This window comes from Megascapheus bottae, chromosome 9 (genome assembly GCF_031878675.1).
Source record: "Megascapheus bottae isolate mThoBot1 chromosome 9, mThoBot2.hap1, whole genome shotgun sequence".
Classification (NCBI taxonomy): domain Eukaryota; kingdom Metazoa; phylum Chordata; class Mammalia; order Rodentia; family Geomyidae; genus Megascapheus; species Megascapheus bottae.
Genome location: NC_143517.1, coordinates 1,004,284 through 1,022,165, shown reverse-complemented (window position 1 = coordinate 1,022,165; position 17,882 = coordinate 1,004,284). Strand labels below are relative to the sequence as shown.

The following is a 17,882-nucleotide window of genomic DNA, read 5'->3' as shown; positions in this document are numbered from 1 at the left end:
TTCTTTCTTTCTTTCTTTCTTTCTTTCCTTTTCCTTTTCCTTTTCCTTTTCCTTTTCCTTTTCCTTTTCCTTTTCCTTTGTGTGTGTGTGTGTGTGGATCATGGGGCTTGAAATCAGCCTGGGTGCTGTCCCTGAGCTCTTCAGCTCAAGGCTACTACCCTACCCCTGGGCCTGGGCGTTGTCCCTGAGCTCTTCAGCTCAAGGCTACTGTCCTACCCTTGAGCCACAGCCCTACTTCTCTTTTCTAGAGGTTAATTGGAGATAAGAGTCTCAGGTCCTTTTGTGCCTGGGCTGGCTTTGAACCTTGATCCTCAGATCTCAGCCTCTGGAATAGCTAGGATTACAGGCATGAGCCACCAGGCCTGGCTTCTTTTTTCTTTTCTCCTCTTCCTCTTCCTCCTCCTCTTCCTCTTCCTCCTCCTCCTCTTCCTCTTCTTCTTCCTCCTCCTTCTCTTCCTGCTCCTCCTCCTCCTCCTCTTACTCTTCCTCCTCCTCCTCCTCCCCCTCCCCCTCCCCCTCCTCATCTTTCTCTTTCTCTTCCTCCTTTTCCTCCTCCTCCTCCTCCTCCTCCTCCTCCTCCTCCTCCTCCTCCTCCTCCTCCTCCTCCTTCCTCCTCCTGGCTTCATTCATGCTAGGCAAGCAATCTACTACTAGGTCAAATTCCTGGCCCTTCAGACTTCTTTTAAAATGTACATTCGAATACTGTTTGCTTTCTATATGATCAAAATAGTCAACTCTAGGGATAACTTCAAAATAATTCTAGCAAAATAAAAATGACACTTTAAATGTATTCTTTAGTTCATCGTGTGTCATCCTGTTTAAGTTCGATTTTATTAATGTAAGTACTTTTGAAATCTTGGCATGTTCATTGGTTGGGACCTGTCTTCCTTTGTTTCATAGGCTGTATAGATCCATTGGAGAGTATGACGTACTCCGTGGGATTTTCAGCACTGAGATAGGAACAAAACAGGACAGTCAGAATGCGTTATTAGCAGAAGCCAGAAGTGATTATTCTAGAGCGGCTAAACAGTACAATGAGGTGAGTAATCTTTAGCCAGTATATTGTTTGCTTCAACAATTTGATTCTCTTTATGAATAACTGTTACCTTATTCTTTATTGCTAACAAAGGTTAAAAGTTACCATATGTGGTACCAAAGCAAGACGTGACATTTACTGTGGTATCTTTTACACTTTTTAAAGAAAACATAGACTAGAAGATAAAGTATTTAATGAATTTCCAAGTACCACAGTTTCTTGTTATTGTCATATATATTTTGTTACAATATCTGTTTGAGAATTGTTACTTTGAGTAAGAAATTTCTGAGGAAGGAAGAAGAATTTGGGATCATAATTATCTGTGGTTCTGTATATTTTGCTGAGTTGTCAGTGGCTAGGGTCTGACCTGTGAGATTTATTGAATGAACAAATACAATTTAAAAATCATTTGCAGTGTTCTACAAGTGTTCTGTGTTTTAATTTTTAGTCTAAGAACTTGTTGAGAAGTAAATAACTCAGTTTTTAGGATTAAAAACCTTTAGTCGTGGGGCTGGGAGTTTGGCTTAGTGGTAGAGTGCTTACCTAGCATGCACGAAGACCCGGGTTTGATTCCTCGGTACCACATACATAGAAAAAGGCTGGAAGTGGTGCTGAGGCTTAAGTGGTAGAGCTCTAGCCTTGAGAAAGCCCAAGGACAGTGCTCAGGCCCTGGGCTCAAGCCCAAGACTGGCAAAAATAAATAAATAAATAAATCTCTTACCTATTGGCTTCATTGATAAATTTCTCGGTAAAATTGCTTCCTCAGGATTAAGGTTTTGTAATCATTTTTTTCCTATAAAATTTCTTTTTTTTTCTTTCTTTTTACGTGTATAATTACTTGGAGTACTTTTTCCCTCTTTTTTTTCCTTTTTTATTAAGATTTTATTAACATTGATTTTTACATCATATTTCAAATGACATGTTTAACAAACAAGTGTTCAAGAAGGGAATCTCTATATACAATCACTGGCACTTAGTTTTTAGAACTTAATCAAAATTAGGCTAAGGATTTGTATATCATAGATTCATATTAATTTATGAAATAAAACATTATGTCTATAGAGTCATAGGTTTTTATGTCTATGTTTATATTTCCCTCTTTTTTGTATGTTTTATTTGTATTATTTTCCACTCTGTAAAATAATCCATTAGCTTTTCTATGCCAGGCACTCAATAAACAAGAGTGGGAAGATGGTGAGCCCACAGAGGCTGAAAAGGACTTTTGGGAAGTGGCAGCCCTTGACTGTTACAACCAACTCTCAGAGTGGAAGTCACTTGAGTACTGTTCTACAGCCAGTATAGACAATGAGAACCCTCCAGACCTAAGTAAAATGTGGAATGAAGCATTTTATCAGGTAAGTAGAATTGTATTTAGGTCAGTGAAATAAATATTTACATTGTTCAGTGTCTGAGTTAGTAAAGTTGTATAAAGATACATAGAACAAGGCAGTAGTTTGAAGCATTTGAATATTTATATAGCCTGACTCTATACTCATACTCAATAGTGTTAAATCTCAACATTGTACAGTAAATATTAACATCTCTGGTGTGACCAAATGAAAGATACTTCCTATTGCCTCTTACACTACTGAAAAATCACTTAGCATCCCTGGTCACAGCAGGAAATGATTCCTGGCCCATCCTGCTCTGACAGCACTGTAAATTTTACAGTTTGTAGCTTGCATGCTAGTATCCAGCTAAGAGTAGGTTACTTCACTTTCTTCTTTGGCAGTACTGGGGTTTGAACTTAGGACTTGTACTTGCTCGGCAGTTGCTCTACCACCAAGCTATGACTTCAGTCCTTTTTTGTACTGGTTATTTTGAGGCAAGGCCTCATTGTTTGCCCTGGCACACACTTAAACAATAATATACCTATTTTTGTTTCCTCAGTAGTCTAGGTGACATGTGTGTGCCACCACATCCAGCTTTTTCCTGAAAAGTGGAGTTTTGTAGACTTTTCTACCTAGATTGGCCTATAACTGCAGTGTTCTTATCTTATGCAATTAGAATGACAGGTGTATACCACTGTCCTAGTTATTACTTGAGATGGAGGCTTACAAAATTATTTTCCTCCAACTTGCCTTGAATCATGATTCCCCCTGTCTCTGCCTCCCAAGTAAGTAGCATTGTAGACCTAAACCACAGGTGCTGGGCTAAGATACCATTAAAATTTTTTTTAGTAGAACATATTCTTGAAAAGTTGTATGCTTACAAAAGAAGCTATTTTAGGTTAATTTTATATTAAAATTATCCATTTAAAAATAAAACTATAAGTTTTGGTTCACAATGTCTAAGATTATAGGGTTTTGATTTTGTTTTTTTTCGCCAGTCCTGGGGCTTGAACTCAAGGCTTGAGCACTGTCCTTGGCCTTTCTTAAAGCTAGAGCTCTACTGCTTGAGCCATAGCATCACTTCTGGCTTTTTGCATGTGTGTGTGTGCTGGGGAGAGGGAGGGTTATGGGGCTTGAACTCTGGGCCAGGGCACTGTCCTTGAGTCTTCAGTTCAAGGCTACCACCCTGCCCCTTGAGCCTTAGCCCCACTTCTGCTTTTCTAGGGATTAATTGGAGATAAGAGTTTCACCTTCTTTAGTATCCCCCAGTGGTTTTGAACCAGGATCTGTGCACCACACCCAGCTTCACTTCTGGCTTTTTCTATGTATGTGGTACCGAGGAATTGATCCTGGTCTTCATGCATGCTAGGCAAGCACTCTACCACTAGACAAAACCCCTGGCCCCTAAGATTGTGGGTTTAGGCTCTGGATCTTGACCTGTAAAATTATTCCAGAGAAGTAGAATTTAATGACTGGACAATTTTTGTGTTCCACAGGAGACCTATCTGCCATACATGATTCGCAGCAAACTGAAGCTCTTGCTTCGAGGAGAGGGAGACCAGTCTCTGCTGACGTTTATGGATGAGGCCATGCACAAGGAGCTACAGCAGGTTCTTCTGGAAGTTCAGTATGGTCAGGAGTTGAGTCTTCTCTACATCTTGCAAGACGATTTTGACAGAGCCAAATATTATATTGAAAATAGCATTCAGATTTTTATGCAGGTAATACAAATAGATCTGTCTGAAAGATACCATTTTTATGTTAGTTTTAAAAGTTCTAAAAAATGGATAAGCCCAAGTTTGTATGTACCGTTGCATACCACCCATTTCTTTCCTTCCTTCTCCCTCTCTCTCTCTCTCTCTCTCTCTCTCTCTCTCTCTCTCTCTCTCTCTCTCTCTCTCTCTCTCTCTCTCTCTCTCTCTCTCTCTCTTTCTTGCCAGTCCTGGGGCTTGAACTCAGGGCCTGGGCACTATCTTTGAGCTTTCAAAGGTAGTGTTCTACCACTTGAACCAAGCACCCCTCCAGCTTTTTCTATGTATGTGGTACCAAGGAATTGAACACAGTGCTTCATGAATGCTAAGCAAGTACTCTACCAGTAGGCCACATTCCCAGCCTGTATTTCCTGTATTGTTATTTAGTGTTTTCATTGTTTATATCTTTTTTTGAGGCGGGGAGGGGAGGTCCATCATGGGGCTTGAACTCTGGGCCTGAGCACTGTCACTGAGCTTTTCAGTTCAAGGTCATCGCACTACCCCTGGAGCCACAGCACCACTTCCTGTTTTCTCGTGGTTAATTGGAAATAAGAGTCTCACGGACTTTAGTGACCTGCCTGGCTCTGAACTGAGATCCTTCAGATCTCAGCCACCTGTGAGTAGCTAGCATTAAATTAAAGTGATATCTTTAATATCACTTTAATTTTTTTTTCTAGCCAGGTGCTGGTGGCTCATGCCTGTAATCCTAGCTACTCAGGAGGATGATATCTGAACATTGCTGATTCAAGCCAGTCCAGGCACAAAAGTTTGTGAGACTCTTATCTCCAATTAACCAAAAAACCAGAAGTGGGGCTGTGGCTCAAGTGGTAGAGTCATAGCCTTGAGCTGAAGAGCTCAGGGACAGCCCCCAAGCCTAGAGTTCAAGCTCTATGACCAACAAAAATCCATTTTTAAAGTTCCATATTTGGTTTTTCTGTTTCCTACACTGTTAAAGAAATGTCACACTTAATTTTCCCTGCAGAATAGTTGTATAGAAGTTTGGTTGCTTTGTAGAGAAGAACATGAGTTGATCCGTCTTACTTTCCTTAGTCTTGTGCTTGGCTCTTGTGAGACAGTATCATGTATAAAGTCTACCACCAATATTTTATCAATGGCATATGTATCATAGATACAAATTCATTCATTATTTTCATTTGTCTTCACCATTTTAAAGTTGATTAGTATATTCAAAGAAAAAGAGTCATTGGCTTCTATGGTAGGCAGTTTTGCATTTTTGAATGTTGTGATATTTAAAAGTTGGTTCAGACTTAAAATATAGCTCAGTGTTAGAAACCTGACTCATAGTAAGAAGACCCTAGGTTCCATTCTTAGCATGATAGGTAGATAAGTAGGTAGGTAGATAGGTAGATAGATAGTTTTTTTTTAGATAGGTAGATAGACAAGACTGTCTATCTCTACAAGTAGAGATAGTAGTCTGATTATATTGATTTGGTTGGTATTGTTAAACGAAAATATAAACCGAAATTGTTAGGCAATTTAAAACCATGTGGTAATTGTTCCTATAACCTAATTGTTAACAACTCTAAAACAGAGTGCATAGTCAATATGTAAGTCATTTGCTGTATTTCCACATTGAAAAAATCTAGCCTGGGTTCCAGTGGCTCACACCTGTAATCCTAACTACTCAGGAGCCTAAGATGTGAGGTTCTTGGTTCAAAGCCAGCCCAGGCACCAGAAAACTTAACCACCAGAAAACCAGAAGTGGCGCTGTGGCTTAAGTGGTAGAGCACAAGTGTTAAACTGAAGAGTTCAGGGACAGCACCTAGTCCCAGAGATCAAGCCCTATGACCAACCAAAAAAAGTTTTTTATTTTTAGGTAGTGAATTGGCTTATGACAAATGCTAAATACCATTTCTTTGTCCTAGAATTATTCTGGTGTTGATGTTCTCTTATATAGAAGTAGACTTGAAAAATTACAGCCTTTACAAGCATTAACAGAAATTCAGGAGTTCATCAGCTTTATCAGTAAAGAAGGTAATGCTTTTTAAAATTTTCTCTTTTTCCTTCTAATTATTAATGAGTTTTAGCACCTTTTTTCTTTTACCTAATGCAAGAACAATCTTAATGTATAGATTGGAAATTGTCTTGGATTTGTTCTACGAATCCATATGTTGAAGTCACGGGACTAAATGTATAAAATGATCCAAATACTGCTGCAGGCACTAGCTATGCAAAGCTAAACATTGTCTTGAATGGTGGATGTTTCATGTCATGAGTGTGTACCCTGGTGGCAGGGCCTGCTCTGGTCTGACAGACGGAAGGCATTTGTTGGAGGGGCTGAAGGGGCCCACATACAGTGTGGAAGAAAACTTGCAGAAGCCCACTCCGCAGAAAGTTGTGCTGATGGGTGCCTGAGAGGGAGGCCACTCCCTTGCAAGGATGACTGGAGATAGTATGGGAAAAGGCTGTAGAGGTCAGTGAGTCCATGTGATTCCCAAGAGATTTTATTGGTTGCCTATGAGGGAAGGGCTACCCAAGAGTCTGTGAGAGAGAAGACATCTTTCCAAAGGAAAGGTCAAAAGTCTTAGTTAAGAGCTCAAGGACAACACCCAGGCCCAGGGGTAGAGTGGTAGTCTTGAGCTGAAGAGCTCAGGGACAGTGCCCAGGCTGAGTTCAAGCCGCATGACCCACAAAAAATTAATTAATTAATTAATTAATAAATATAAAAGTCTAGCTGGGTGCGGTGGCTCACGCCTGTAATCCTAGCAACTCAGGAGGCTGAGATCTGAGGATCAAGGTTCAAAGCCAGCCCAGGCACAAAAGGATCTGAGACTCTTATCTCTAATTAATCTCTAGAAAATGGAAGTGGGCTTGGCTCAAGGGTAGGGTGGTATCCTTGAGCTGAAGGGTACAGGGACAAAGCCTAGGCTGAGTTCAAGCCCCATGACCCACCAAAAAGAAAAACAAAAATTATAAAAGTCTTAGCTGGGCTTCGGGGCGGTAGCCTTGAGCTGAAGATCTCAGGGATAACACACAGGCCCCGAGTTCAGGTCCTATGACTGACATTAAAAAAAAAGAAAGTCTCTTATAAATTGTAAGTCTGTTTCAATTTTTGTTCTAAATGACTAAATTTCAGGGATATTGTAGTAGCTCAAATGGTAGGGAGGTACTTACCTAAGAACCTGAGGCCATGGATTCAGATCTCATTTCTGCCAAAAACAACATTTTTCAGGGTTTAAACAAAAATTGGTGTTCCTTGCTGTAATTTGAAGTATTGCATGCTTTTCATCATTTGTGAATTTATGTTACTATTTTAAATCTATTTTTCAACTTTATGAGATATATTTCTCCTCATTTTATATGTCATATAGATTTTCCTAATTATTGCTTTCAGGCAGCAGCAGGAGAGAAAACTAGACAGGAGTTTGGTTCAAAAATGTCCTGAACAAAAAAGCCCAGGGGCAATATGAGACCAGTCCTATTACTGATATTAAAAAAAGAAAGGAAGGGGCGGGGCAGGAGTTTGGCCTAGTGGTAGAGTGCTTGCCTAGCATGCACAAAGACCCAGGTTTGATTCCTCGGTACCACATACATAGAAAAAAGCCGAAGTGGTGCTGTGGCTCAAGTGGTAAAGTGCCAATCTTGAGAAAAACCCAAGGGCAGTGCTGAGGCCCTGAGCTCAAGCCCCGGACTGGGAAGAAAAGAAAAAGAAAAAGAAGGAAGGAAGGAGGAAGCACAAATGCAAAAAAGAAAGAAAACCAAAATTTTAAGCATTATGCAATAAAATTTCAATTCCATGAAGATTATGGAACTCTTTTAAGATCTGTGAAGCTAGATTATTTTAGATATTAGAAATGTACCTAGACCAGGTTCATAATCTTAGTTACAGTTTTAAGTCTCCAACCTAAGTTTACATTAATGTAAATACTATAGTCCTGTGTCAAGTCAGATCATATTTGCCTTTTTGTCATATTTGTCTTTTGCCTGGAGCTTGAGCTCAGGGCCTTGATGCTGTCTCAGATCTTTCACTCAAAGCTAGGGAGCCACAGTTCCACTTCTAGTTTTCTGGTGGTTTATCTTTGTACTGCTGTCCTCAGATCTCAGCTTTCTGAGTAGCTAGGATTATACACATGAGCCCCCAGTGCTAGACTTCAGACCACATTTTGTCTTCTACAAACTGACTGCACCTTTATGATAATCTCCTTGCTTTTTGAGATTTTGAAATTGTAAAATAAAGGAATGTGAATTTATGAAAAGTTTTGTGTAAAATTTATTTCTCTGTCTTTTTACTATATTCAAGTGATTCATTTTAAGTATCAGAAAGTATAGTATTTGCTGTTGCTTTTGTGAAAGAAAAGAATCTTTTTTTCTTTTTAATTTGGATAAGAAATTAGAATTTGTTTCAATTAGTCATCATTAGGTAACTCCCCTCTGTCAGTTTTCAATTGGTTTTTATCATTTAAGTATTGATATGATCATTCTCTAATATTGTTTTTAGGTAATTTGTCATCTCAAGTTGCCCTTAAGAGACTTCTAAAAACTTGGACAAACAGATACCCGGATGTTAAAATGGACCCTATGAACATCTGGGATGATATTATCACAAATCGGTAAGTTATGATCTTTTTCTTTTTTTTGGTCGGTTGTGGGACTTGAACTCTGGGCTTAGGCGCTGTCCCTGAGCTCCTCAACTCAAGGCTACCACCCGACCCCTTGAACCACAGCACCACTTCTGGTTTTCTGGTGGTTAATTGGAGATAAGAGTCTCAGGTGTTCTTTAGTGCCCAGCTAATTGTGATCTTTTCAAGCCAAATGTAACTTTTTTAGCATAATTGTCATAATAGTTCTTCTAATTAAGGCTTAGATAAGTAAGATATTTCAGTCAATTGTACCTCTCTTTCATTTACATTAAGTTCTGACAAAGCTCTCTGGGTTTGTAGTACATTATCCTCATTTACCCCCAGGGGGCTTCATGCCCACTCATTCTGAAGGCATTGGGTGTTAGTGGTTAATAGGGATGATCCTATGCTGGCTGTTCTTTCACCACAGACTTAGGTAGTGTGATTACAGAAGAAAAGAATGCTGCAGAATGAATTTTTATCATTCCAGTTTTAAAACTTGGGTTTTAATAACCTACCCTGCCTTTTGATTCACAACTCTTTTTGTTTTTTTGCGAGTCCTGGGCCTTGAACTCAGGGTCTGAGTACCATCCTTGAGCTTTATCAAGTCTAGTGCTCTACCACTTAAGCCACAGCACCACTTTTGGATTTTTCTATGTATGTGGTACAAAGGAATCGAATCCAGGTCTTTGTGCATGCTAGGCAAGCACTTTTCCACAAACTCCCAGTCATTGATTGACAGCTCTTTCTTTGTTTTTATTTGGTGCTAGTCCTGGAGCTTAATCTCAGATCCCTGGACACTGTCCCTGAGTTTTTGTGTGTGGGGATGGGAGAGGGGTTGTCATGGGGCTTGAACTCTGGGTCTGGACATTGTCCCTAAGCTCTTCAGCTCAGGGCTACTGCCCTACCCCTGGACCTGGGTGTTGTCCCTTAGCTCTTCAGCTCAAGGCTACTGCTCTACCTCTGGAGCCATAGCCCCACTTCCTGGTATCTAGTGATTAATTGGAGATAAGAGTCTCAGGTGTTCTTTTGTGCCCAGGTTGGCTTTGAACTGCAGTCCTCAGACCTCAGCTTCCTTAGTAGTTAGGATTACAGGCATGAGCCACTGTGCCTGGCTTGTCCCTGAGCTTTTGTGCTTAAGGCTAGAGCTCTACCACTACCACTTTAACTGCACCTCACTTCTGAATTTTTTGGTATTTAATTGGAGATAAGAGTCTCTTGGGCTTTTGTGCCCAGGCTGGCACTGGGCAATGATCCTCAGATCTCAGCTTCCTGAGTAGCCTAGGATTACAGGCATGAGCCACTGGCACCCAGCATGCCTCACAGCTCTTTTTTTTCAAAGTACAATTTCAACACACCACACACTGAGTTTGTTCTATTAACTTCTTACTTTTGCCACAATTAATTTGACAAATTTACATTTGTCACAATTAATGGACCAATATTGGCCTGTTATTAGTTCAGACTATATTTTGATTTGTCTTTTTTCTTTTTTCTTTTCCTTTTTAAGTGTCATTTTTTTCTGCTTTAGGATCCCACAGAGGACACCATATTATATTTCGTAGTTATGAGTCTGTAGGCTCCTCTAGATTGTGACAATATCTTAGATGCTTTTTAGAAGCATTTCATTAAATGCTTCTCATTGAGATTGGTAATGGTTTTCTTCATTATTACACTGTGTTAATATGCTTTTGGTAGGAAGATTACAGAGGTAAAATAGTATTTTCATTAGTCAGCACATGCCATCGCAAACTTTATGTGTTGATATTGACTTTGATCATTTGGCCAAATTAATATTTGTCAGGTTTCTCCTTGCAAAAACACTTCCCTCATTTATACATTATTATTTTGCCTATAACTCTTATATTGAGTTGTGTTCATTTCCTAAGGTCTGAACTTTTATTAACCTTTGGGGATCTAGAAGGAGATGTTTCCCAAGTACTTAGGGAAGAGGCAATTGACTTAAAGGGTATGTATTATTTGTGCAAATATCCTTGAGGAGATAGGGCTTAAGGGCTCTGATGTCAGTTGTCATTTCCATGATTTCCTCAATTTTTTTTTAAGATAAGCTCTTACTTATGGAAAAGTTGCAAAAAATGTAGAAATCTGCTTTTTCTGTATACGTGGTGCTGAGGAATGGAACTCAGGGCTTTGTGCTTGCTAGGAAAGCACTCTATCACTAGTCCAAGCTCCCGGCTTAAATTTTTTGGGGGGAGGCCAGGAGTTTGGCCTAATGATAGAGTGCTTGCCTAGCTAGCATCCATGAAGACCCAGGTTCAATTCTTCAGTACCATTTACATAGAAAAAACCTGGAAATGGTATTGTGGCTCAAGTGTTAGAGGGCTAACCTTTAGAAAGCCCAAGGAAAGCACTTAGGCCCTGAGTTCAAGCCCAGGACTGGCAAAATATTTTTTGTATGTGATAGTTTACTGCATTTTTTTTCTTGGTAATATGGGATTTGAATTCAGCACCTTGTAAGTTCTACCACTTGAGCTATATCTCCAACCCCCTTTTTCACTGGTTATTTTCTAAGTAGGTTCTGTAAGGTCTGCTGAAAGCAAACTCCACCCAGTTCAGGAGAAGAGGGTTTATTGTGTGAGGAAAGAGCAGACTCCTGCCGCCCAAGATGGAGTTGGACAAGCAAGAGGAGCTTAGGGCGGGAAGTGAGAGATTATATAGGGGGAGGGGTATAGACACAGCGGAAACGGATGTGATCTCAGAGGATGGGGAAATACCTCAGTGGGGACCTCCCACTGCCCCCAGGCATGCCAGTTGCCAGGGTTACAGGTGCCGGGTGGAGATTTCCAGGGTGCAGTGGGAGAGAGCCAAGGGAAGAAGTCATTTCTTCCAGTCGGACCTAACAGGTTCTTATTTTTTGCTGGGTCTGCCATCCTGTTTTTATAATACAGGTTGCATTCCAGAGTCACAGACTGTATTTGTTCTGTCTTTTTAGTGCACTTTTATTTTGGAACAGCTCCTTAGGCTTTCTACTCTGTCATGACATTGACACTTCTGAAGAATATTTCTGTTTCTCTTATGTTTCTCAATAATGAAGAGTGGAGGCTTGTAGGGTACTGTGTAGGAGTTCCATTGAGAAAGGTCATGGACGAGTTCTTTGTTCTTTTTTTTTTTTTTTTTTTTGGTGGGTCATGGGGCTTGAACTCGGCCTGGGTGCTGTCCCTGAGCTCTTCAGCTCAAGGCTACTGACCTACCCTGGAGCCCACTTCCTGTTTTCTAGAGGATAATTGGAGATAAGAGTCTCAGGTTTGGGCTGGCCTTGAACCTTGGTCCTCAGATTTCAGCCTCCTGAGTAGCTAGGATTACAGGCGTGAGCCACCATGCCTGGCGAGCTCTTTGTACTTAATGATAGATTTGTAGCTTCTCTATGAAAAGCAGTCACAGTGGTTATGCCTTTTGCAGCATCAGGTGGTTCAAGTATTCTGGCTCTGTCTCCTTGCTTGTTTGTGAGCCTATTTCCATTCGTCTTTCTCTGTTTTTTAGTCTCTGTTCCTGTTTCTCACATAGACACATAAACACACATACATACCTACAGAGACCTCATAGCCTAAGAACCTCCAATTACCACTAAGCCAAGAAGTCATCTCAGGCCATTGGGAAGTGAGGAATAACACAGCTTATATCAGTCTTGCCTTTATCCCTTCTCCTTCACTAGTCCCTAATCTCAGCTGTCCTAGCTATACTGAAACACAGGTGACCTCCTCACTGGATCACTGTCTGGAACAGACCCAAGACAGTAGTCCTCTAGGCAGGTCACCTGATTTGACTGGTTTATTCATTGAAGTGACACAGAGTCTCAAAAGTGACATGCAGTGATTTTAAAATTTGATCTCCTACAACCTAAAGGTGATAGAGAAGGTGACATTAATGACAAGCATGCCAGATCAGCTCTAGAGGGTCCACACATCACCTGCTTGTAGGGTTAGGGTGCCTTTCACATGACAGGAAATGTGCTACCAGCCATTACTAAGTGTAAACACTGCTCAGATCTAAACCCTTCTCAGCATCCCCAGCTGAGGACAAGAACTACAACTCCCAGCAGTCTTTGTGCCTGGGTCAGGCCTGCCAGTCTGAGATTTTTCTTTATCGTTGGCTACCAACAACTTGATTTTGATGTGTCTAGGTATGATTTTCTTTGATTCTTAGCTGACTTGGACTTTCCTGAGTTTTTTCTTCTTAAAATTACCTTTCAGTAGTTGTGCAGAGGGGTTTCAATTAAGCATGTCAATTTATGTGGACATTGCATCTTGTTCAATGGTTCTGCATCATTCTCTCTCCATCTACATCAATCATACCCATCTTTCAAGTTTTACTGAGCTTCTTGAATCTGCATATGTTACCAAATTTGCAGAGTTTACGCTTACTATTTGTTCAAATACTGTTAGCCCTAATTTTTTGCCATTTTTATTGTAATTAATAAAAGGGTTACATTATATTCGCCAGATGGAAGGTGCATTTCTTCACAAACATTGATACCCCTTCTCATGTTTTTGTCCCCATTTCCTTTCCCCACCCCCTCTCCTCATCTTGTTTTCCTCCTGTCCCTATCCTATTTCAAATAAACAAATAAACATATATACAATGTACCAGATAACAAGGTAAGATACTATAAGAATATGATATAACCAAGGGACAACAAAAGAGATGAAAAATAACATAGTACATTAAAAACAACAATCACACATTATATGATTCTTGTTTCCATATCCTGGAGGTCCTTTCATTTAGCCTCATCCTATATGGCCTATCTAGGTTTTGCCCTATTGTAAGCCTCTGCTAAGAGAGTCCAAGGTTTATATTAATTATGACAAATGAGGGAAACCATTGAGCCTATGTTCCTTTGAGTCTGGCTTATTTCGCTTAATATGATTTTTTCTAAGTCTTTCCATTTCCTTACAAATGGGGTGATGTCATTCTTTCTGACAGCAGCATAGAATTCCATTGTGTATAAATACCACATCTTGTTGATCCACTCATCAACTGAGGGACATCTGGGTTGGTTCCATATGGTAAGTAGTGCTGCAATGAACATCATTGTGCTAGTGGATTTAGTATGTCCTTGTTTCTGGACAATTGGGTAAATGCCAAGTAGTGGAATTGCTGGGTCATAGGGGAGTGCTAGTCTTTTGAGGAACCACCACACTGCTTTCCATAGTGGTTGAACAAGTTACACTCCCAGCAACAGTGTAGTAGTGATTCCTCCTGGCCACATCCCTTCCAGCATCTGTTATTAGATTTTCGATAATAGCGATTCTAACTGGAGTGAGATGGTATCTTAGAGTTGTTTTGATTTGCATTTCTTTTATGGCCAGAGATGTCAAGCATTTCTTCATGTGTCCATAGGCCATTCTTCTTCAGAGAAGACTCTGTAAGTCTTCAGCCCCCCATCTTTTAATGGGATGGTTGTTTCTTTGGAGATTAGATTTGGAGTGATTCAGTGTTTTGAGCTGTTGATATATTTTAGTTATGAGGCCTTTGTCTGTTGTATGGTTAGTGAGGATCTTCTCCCACTCTGGGGGCTTTCTATTTAGCTTTTATTAGCCCTAATTTCTTTCATCCTGTATAAGATTCTATCATCAGATGTTTTGATATAGTTCAATAGATCCCCAAGTCTATGTTTATTTTATTAAATCGCTTTTGTCTTTATTCTTTAGACTAGACCTTTATTGACCTGTTTTGAGGCCTGTTGACCTGCTATTTCCCTCCATTTTCTTCATATCTTTATTCAGCCTGTCTAGTCTGAATATTTTATATCAATTGCTTTAGTTTTCATTTGTAAAAAATGTCCATATTTTTTCTTTTGCTGTATAGAGATAGCCAGCATTTTAATGTGTATTTTTCTGGGATCATATTTAAAGTAGCTGTCTTAAGGTTTTGCCAAGTGCAAAACTGGAAACTGTCAGCTAAGTCTGGGTTAGGCATTGTCCCTGAACTCTTCAGCTCAAGGCTACCACCCTACTCTTTTTTTTTTTTTTTGCCAGTCCTGGGCTTGAGCTCAGGGCCTGAGCACTGTCCTTGGACTTTCTCAAGGCTAGAGCTCTACCACTTGAGCCTCAGCACCACTTCCGGCTTTTTTCTATGTATGTGGTACCGAGGAATCGAACCCGGGTCTTCATGCATGCTAGGCAAGCACTTTAACCAGTAGGCCAAACTCCCCGGCAACCACCCTACTCTTGAGCCAAGCCCCACTTCTCGTTTTCTAGAGGTTAATTGGAGATAAGAGTTTCAGGTCCTTTTGTGCCTGGGCTGGCTTTGAACCTTGATCCTAGATCTCAGCCTCCTGAGTAGCTAGGATTACAGGTGTGAGCCACCACGCCCAGCTCTTAGTGATTATTTAGTATGTTTCTTTCTTTTCTTTTTTACATTTGGGTATAGAACTCTCGATTAGTACTAAAGAGAAAAATGGCTTTTGACACACATAGAGTATGTTAGTCCAGAATGGGAAAACTTGTGAGTTTATAATGCTTTACTTTGTGAAAGCAAAAACACTAAGTGATACCTAGAAAATTCTGTTAAAATATCCTTTTCCCTCTTTCGAAGGTTGGTTTGTTAAAATGAGGAAAAATTGATTTCCTAGAATATACCTGCACAATATAAGCAAAGCCTTAATTACTATAAAATTTCCATGTGTGAGTGCTATTTAGTAGCTTCTAGAATATCTAGAATTTCTTTGTTGATTTTTTTCCCATGTGTTCTGTAGGTGTTTCTTTCTCAGCAAACTAGAGGAGAAGCTGGCCATTTCAGATGATCTCCATATGAGTATGGATGAAGATACTAATCCCAGTGACAGCGCAGAAGCACACAGGCCAGAGGAAGATGCTCGTTCCCTGATACGGAGCTGCAGGTTCTCCATGAAAATGAAGATGGTAGAAAGTGCACGAAAACAGGTGTGTCTGGGCTGCCTAGGGAGACCTTAGCAAAAAGCAAAGATAATAGCATTTTTTAAAAAGAGAACACTTTGCAACCAAACACAAAATCAAACAACTTAGTTAAATAAATGGACAAAGCTTTTAAATAGACATTTCTGAAAAGAAGATATGGGAAAATAGGGATCTAGCACATGAAAAGATGCCCAGCATTAATCACCATGGCAATGCAAATGAAAGCCACTGTGAGAGAGCAACCCAAATAGTCAAGGCATAGAGAAACTGGTACTCTTACACTAGCATAATCTGTCTGCTGGTGGAACATAGTTTGGCCATCTCTCAGGGCAGTTCCACTTGTAGGTATGGATTGAAGAGACATAAAGATGAAAATTTGTACACGGTTCACAGTAGCATTACTCAGATTAACTGGAAAGGCACGTAATTGAAATGTATGTCGGTAAATGAATGGGTAAGGAATATATGATGCGTTTGTGAGCAGGCTATTATTGGCATAAGCTGTGATGAACCTGGATAGCATACTGAGTGAAAGAAGCTAGACGGAAATTTTTTCTGGTATCATTTGGCTGATATGGCTGCCAGTGCCTAGAGACAGTAGTTGGTGACACTAATGGACAGAAATCTTCTCTTTAGATTTGTGAGAATGTTCTGAAATTAGATGGTACTTGTCTGATTTTGTAAATATAGCAAAAAGAGTCAATAAAAGCAAAAATAAAAACCAGCCTGAAATCAGAAATCCTATTACTGGCATTGGTAGCTCACACCTATGATCCTGTTTCCTCAGAGGTTGAGATCTAGGGATTATGGTTCAAAGCCAGCCTGGGCAGGAAAGTCTGTGAGATTCTTATCTCTAATTAAGCATCAAAAAAGCTAGAAGTCAATCTGCAGCGTAAGTGGTAGAGTGCTGGCTCTGACCAAAAAAGCTCAGGGACAGAGCCCAGGTCTTGAGTTTAAGCCCCAGGACCAGGACAAAAGAAAGGGACGAAGGGAAGGAAGGAGCTTATTCTTTAAATTCACATTATACCTGTTATAGAAAAAAAAAAATAGGGGCTGGGAGTTTGCCTTAGTGGTAGAGTGCTTGCCTAGCATGCACCAAGACCTAAATTCAATTTCTCGGTAGCACATGCACAGAAAAAGCCTGAAGTGGTGCTATGGCACAAGTGGTAGAACGCTAGCCTTGAGAAAGCTAAACAACAGTGCCCAGGCCAGGCCCTAGCACTGGCAAAATAAATAAATAAATAAATAAATAGATAAATAAATAAATAAATAAATAAAGTGAATAAATAAATAAATAAATAAAACAAAAAAGTATAGCTGAGGAAATAGACTGGCTGGTTCAATTCAAGGTTGCAAAAAGAAAAGATGTTTGAAAACTTCATTTTCTTTTTCTTTTCGTGCAGAACAATTTTGCACTTGCCATGAAACTGCTGAAAGAGCTGCATAAGGAGTCAAAGACAAGAGATGACTGGTTAGTGCAGTGGGTGCAGAGCTACTGTCATCTGAGCCACTGCCAGAGCTGCACGCAGAGCGCCCCCAAGCAAGTCCTCACCGTCCTGAAAACTGTCTCACTGCTGGGTAATTATGCTTCTATTGTCCATATTGTTGTTGTTGTTATTAATTTTTAATTTTTATTTTTTGCAGTACTGTAATTTTAACTCAGGACTTCATATTGCTTGGCAGGTGCTATGTGTATTGAACTATATCCTTTTTGCTTAGTTATTTTTAGGATAGTGTCACCCTCTGGGCAAGCCTGTACTGTTATCCTCCTACTAATGCCTGCTGTTTTTTGTTTTTTGTGTTTTTTTGCCAGTCCTGGGCTTGGGCTCAGGCCCTGAGCTCTGTCCTTGGGCTTTCTCAAGGCTAGAGCTCTACCACTTGAACCACGGCACCACTTCTGGCTTTATTCTATGTATGTGATACTGAGGAATCGAACCCAGGTCTTTGTTCATGCTAAGCAAACACTCTACCACTAGGACAAAGTCCCAGCCCTAATGCCACTGTTTATGGGCAGTATGGCAGATGCATGTTGCTGTGCACTGACTTTTCTGTTGATACATTGTCATGAACTGTTTTTGCCCAGGCTAGCTTGGAACTACAATCCTTCCAGTGTTAACCTCCCACATAGCTGGGGTGACAGACATGTGCCAATACACTCCCTGTATGGAGATGGGAATCTCAAAATCCTTTTGCCTGGATTGGCAAACTGCCTCCCAATTTCTTTCTCTTTAATAGGAAAGGTTGTAAACATGAGCCACTGGTGCCCAATTAAGCCTTGAGGTCTT

The 17,882-nt window shown here is 40.2% G+C and overlaps 1 protein-coding gene across 2 annotated transcripts in view; it reads left to right on the top strand.

Moving 5' to 3' along the window:
• The window catches only part of Prkdc (protein kinase, DNA-activated, catalytic subunit), a 170,450-nt gene that overhangs the window by 122,128 nt on the left and 30,440 nt on the right, over positions 1-17,882 (top strand). For both annotated transcript variants that reach the window (XM_090338803.1, XM_090338802.1), the window contains exons 64-70: positions 901-1,039; positions 2,203-2,391; positions 3,864-4,088; positions 6,005-6,113; positions 8,578-8,689; positions 15,417-15,603; positions 17,001-17,175. In XM_090338803.1, the coding sequence (XP_090194929.1) occupies positions 901-1,039; positions 2,203-2,391; positions 3,864-4,088; positions 6,005-6,113; positions 8,578-8,689; positions 15,417-15,603; positions 17,001-17,175 (1,136 nt within the window). The remainder of the gene's footprint in view (positions 1-900; positions 1,040-2,202; positions 2,392-3,863; positions 4,089-6,004; positions 6,114-8,577; positions 8,690-15,416; positions 15,604-17,000; positions 17,176-17,882) is intronic.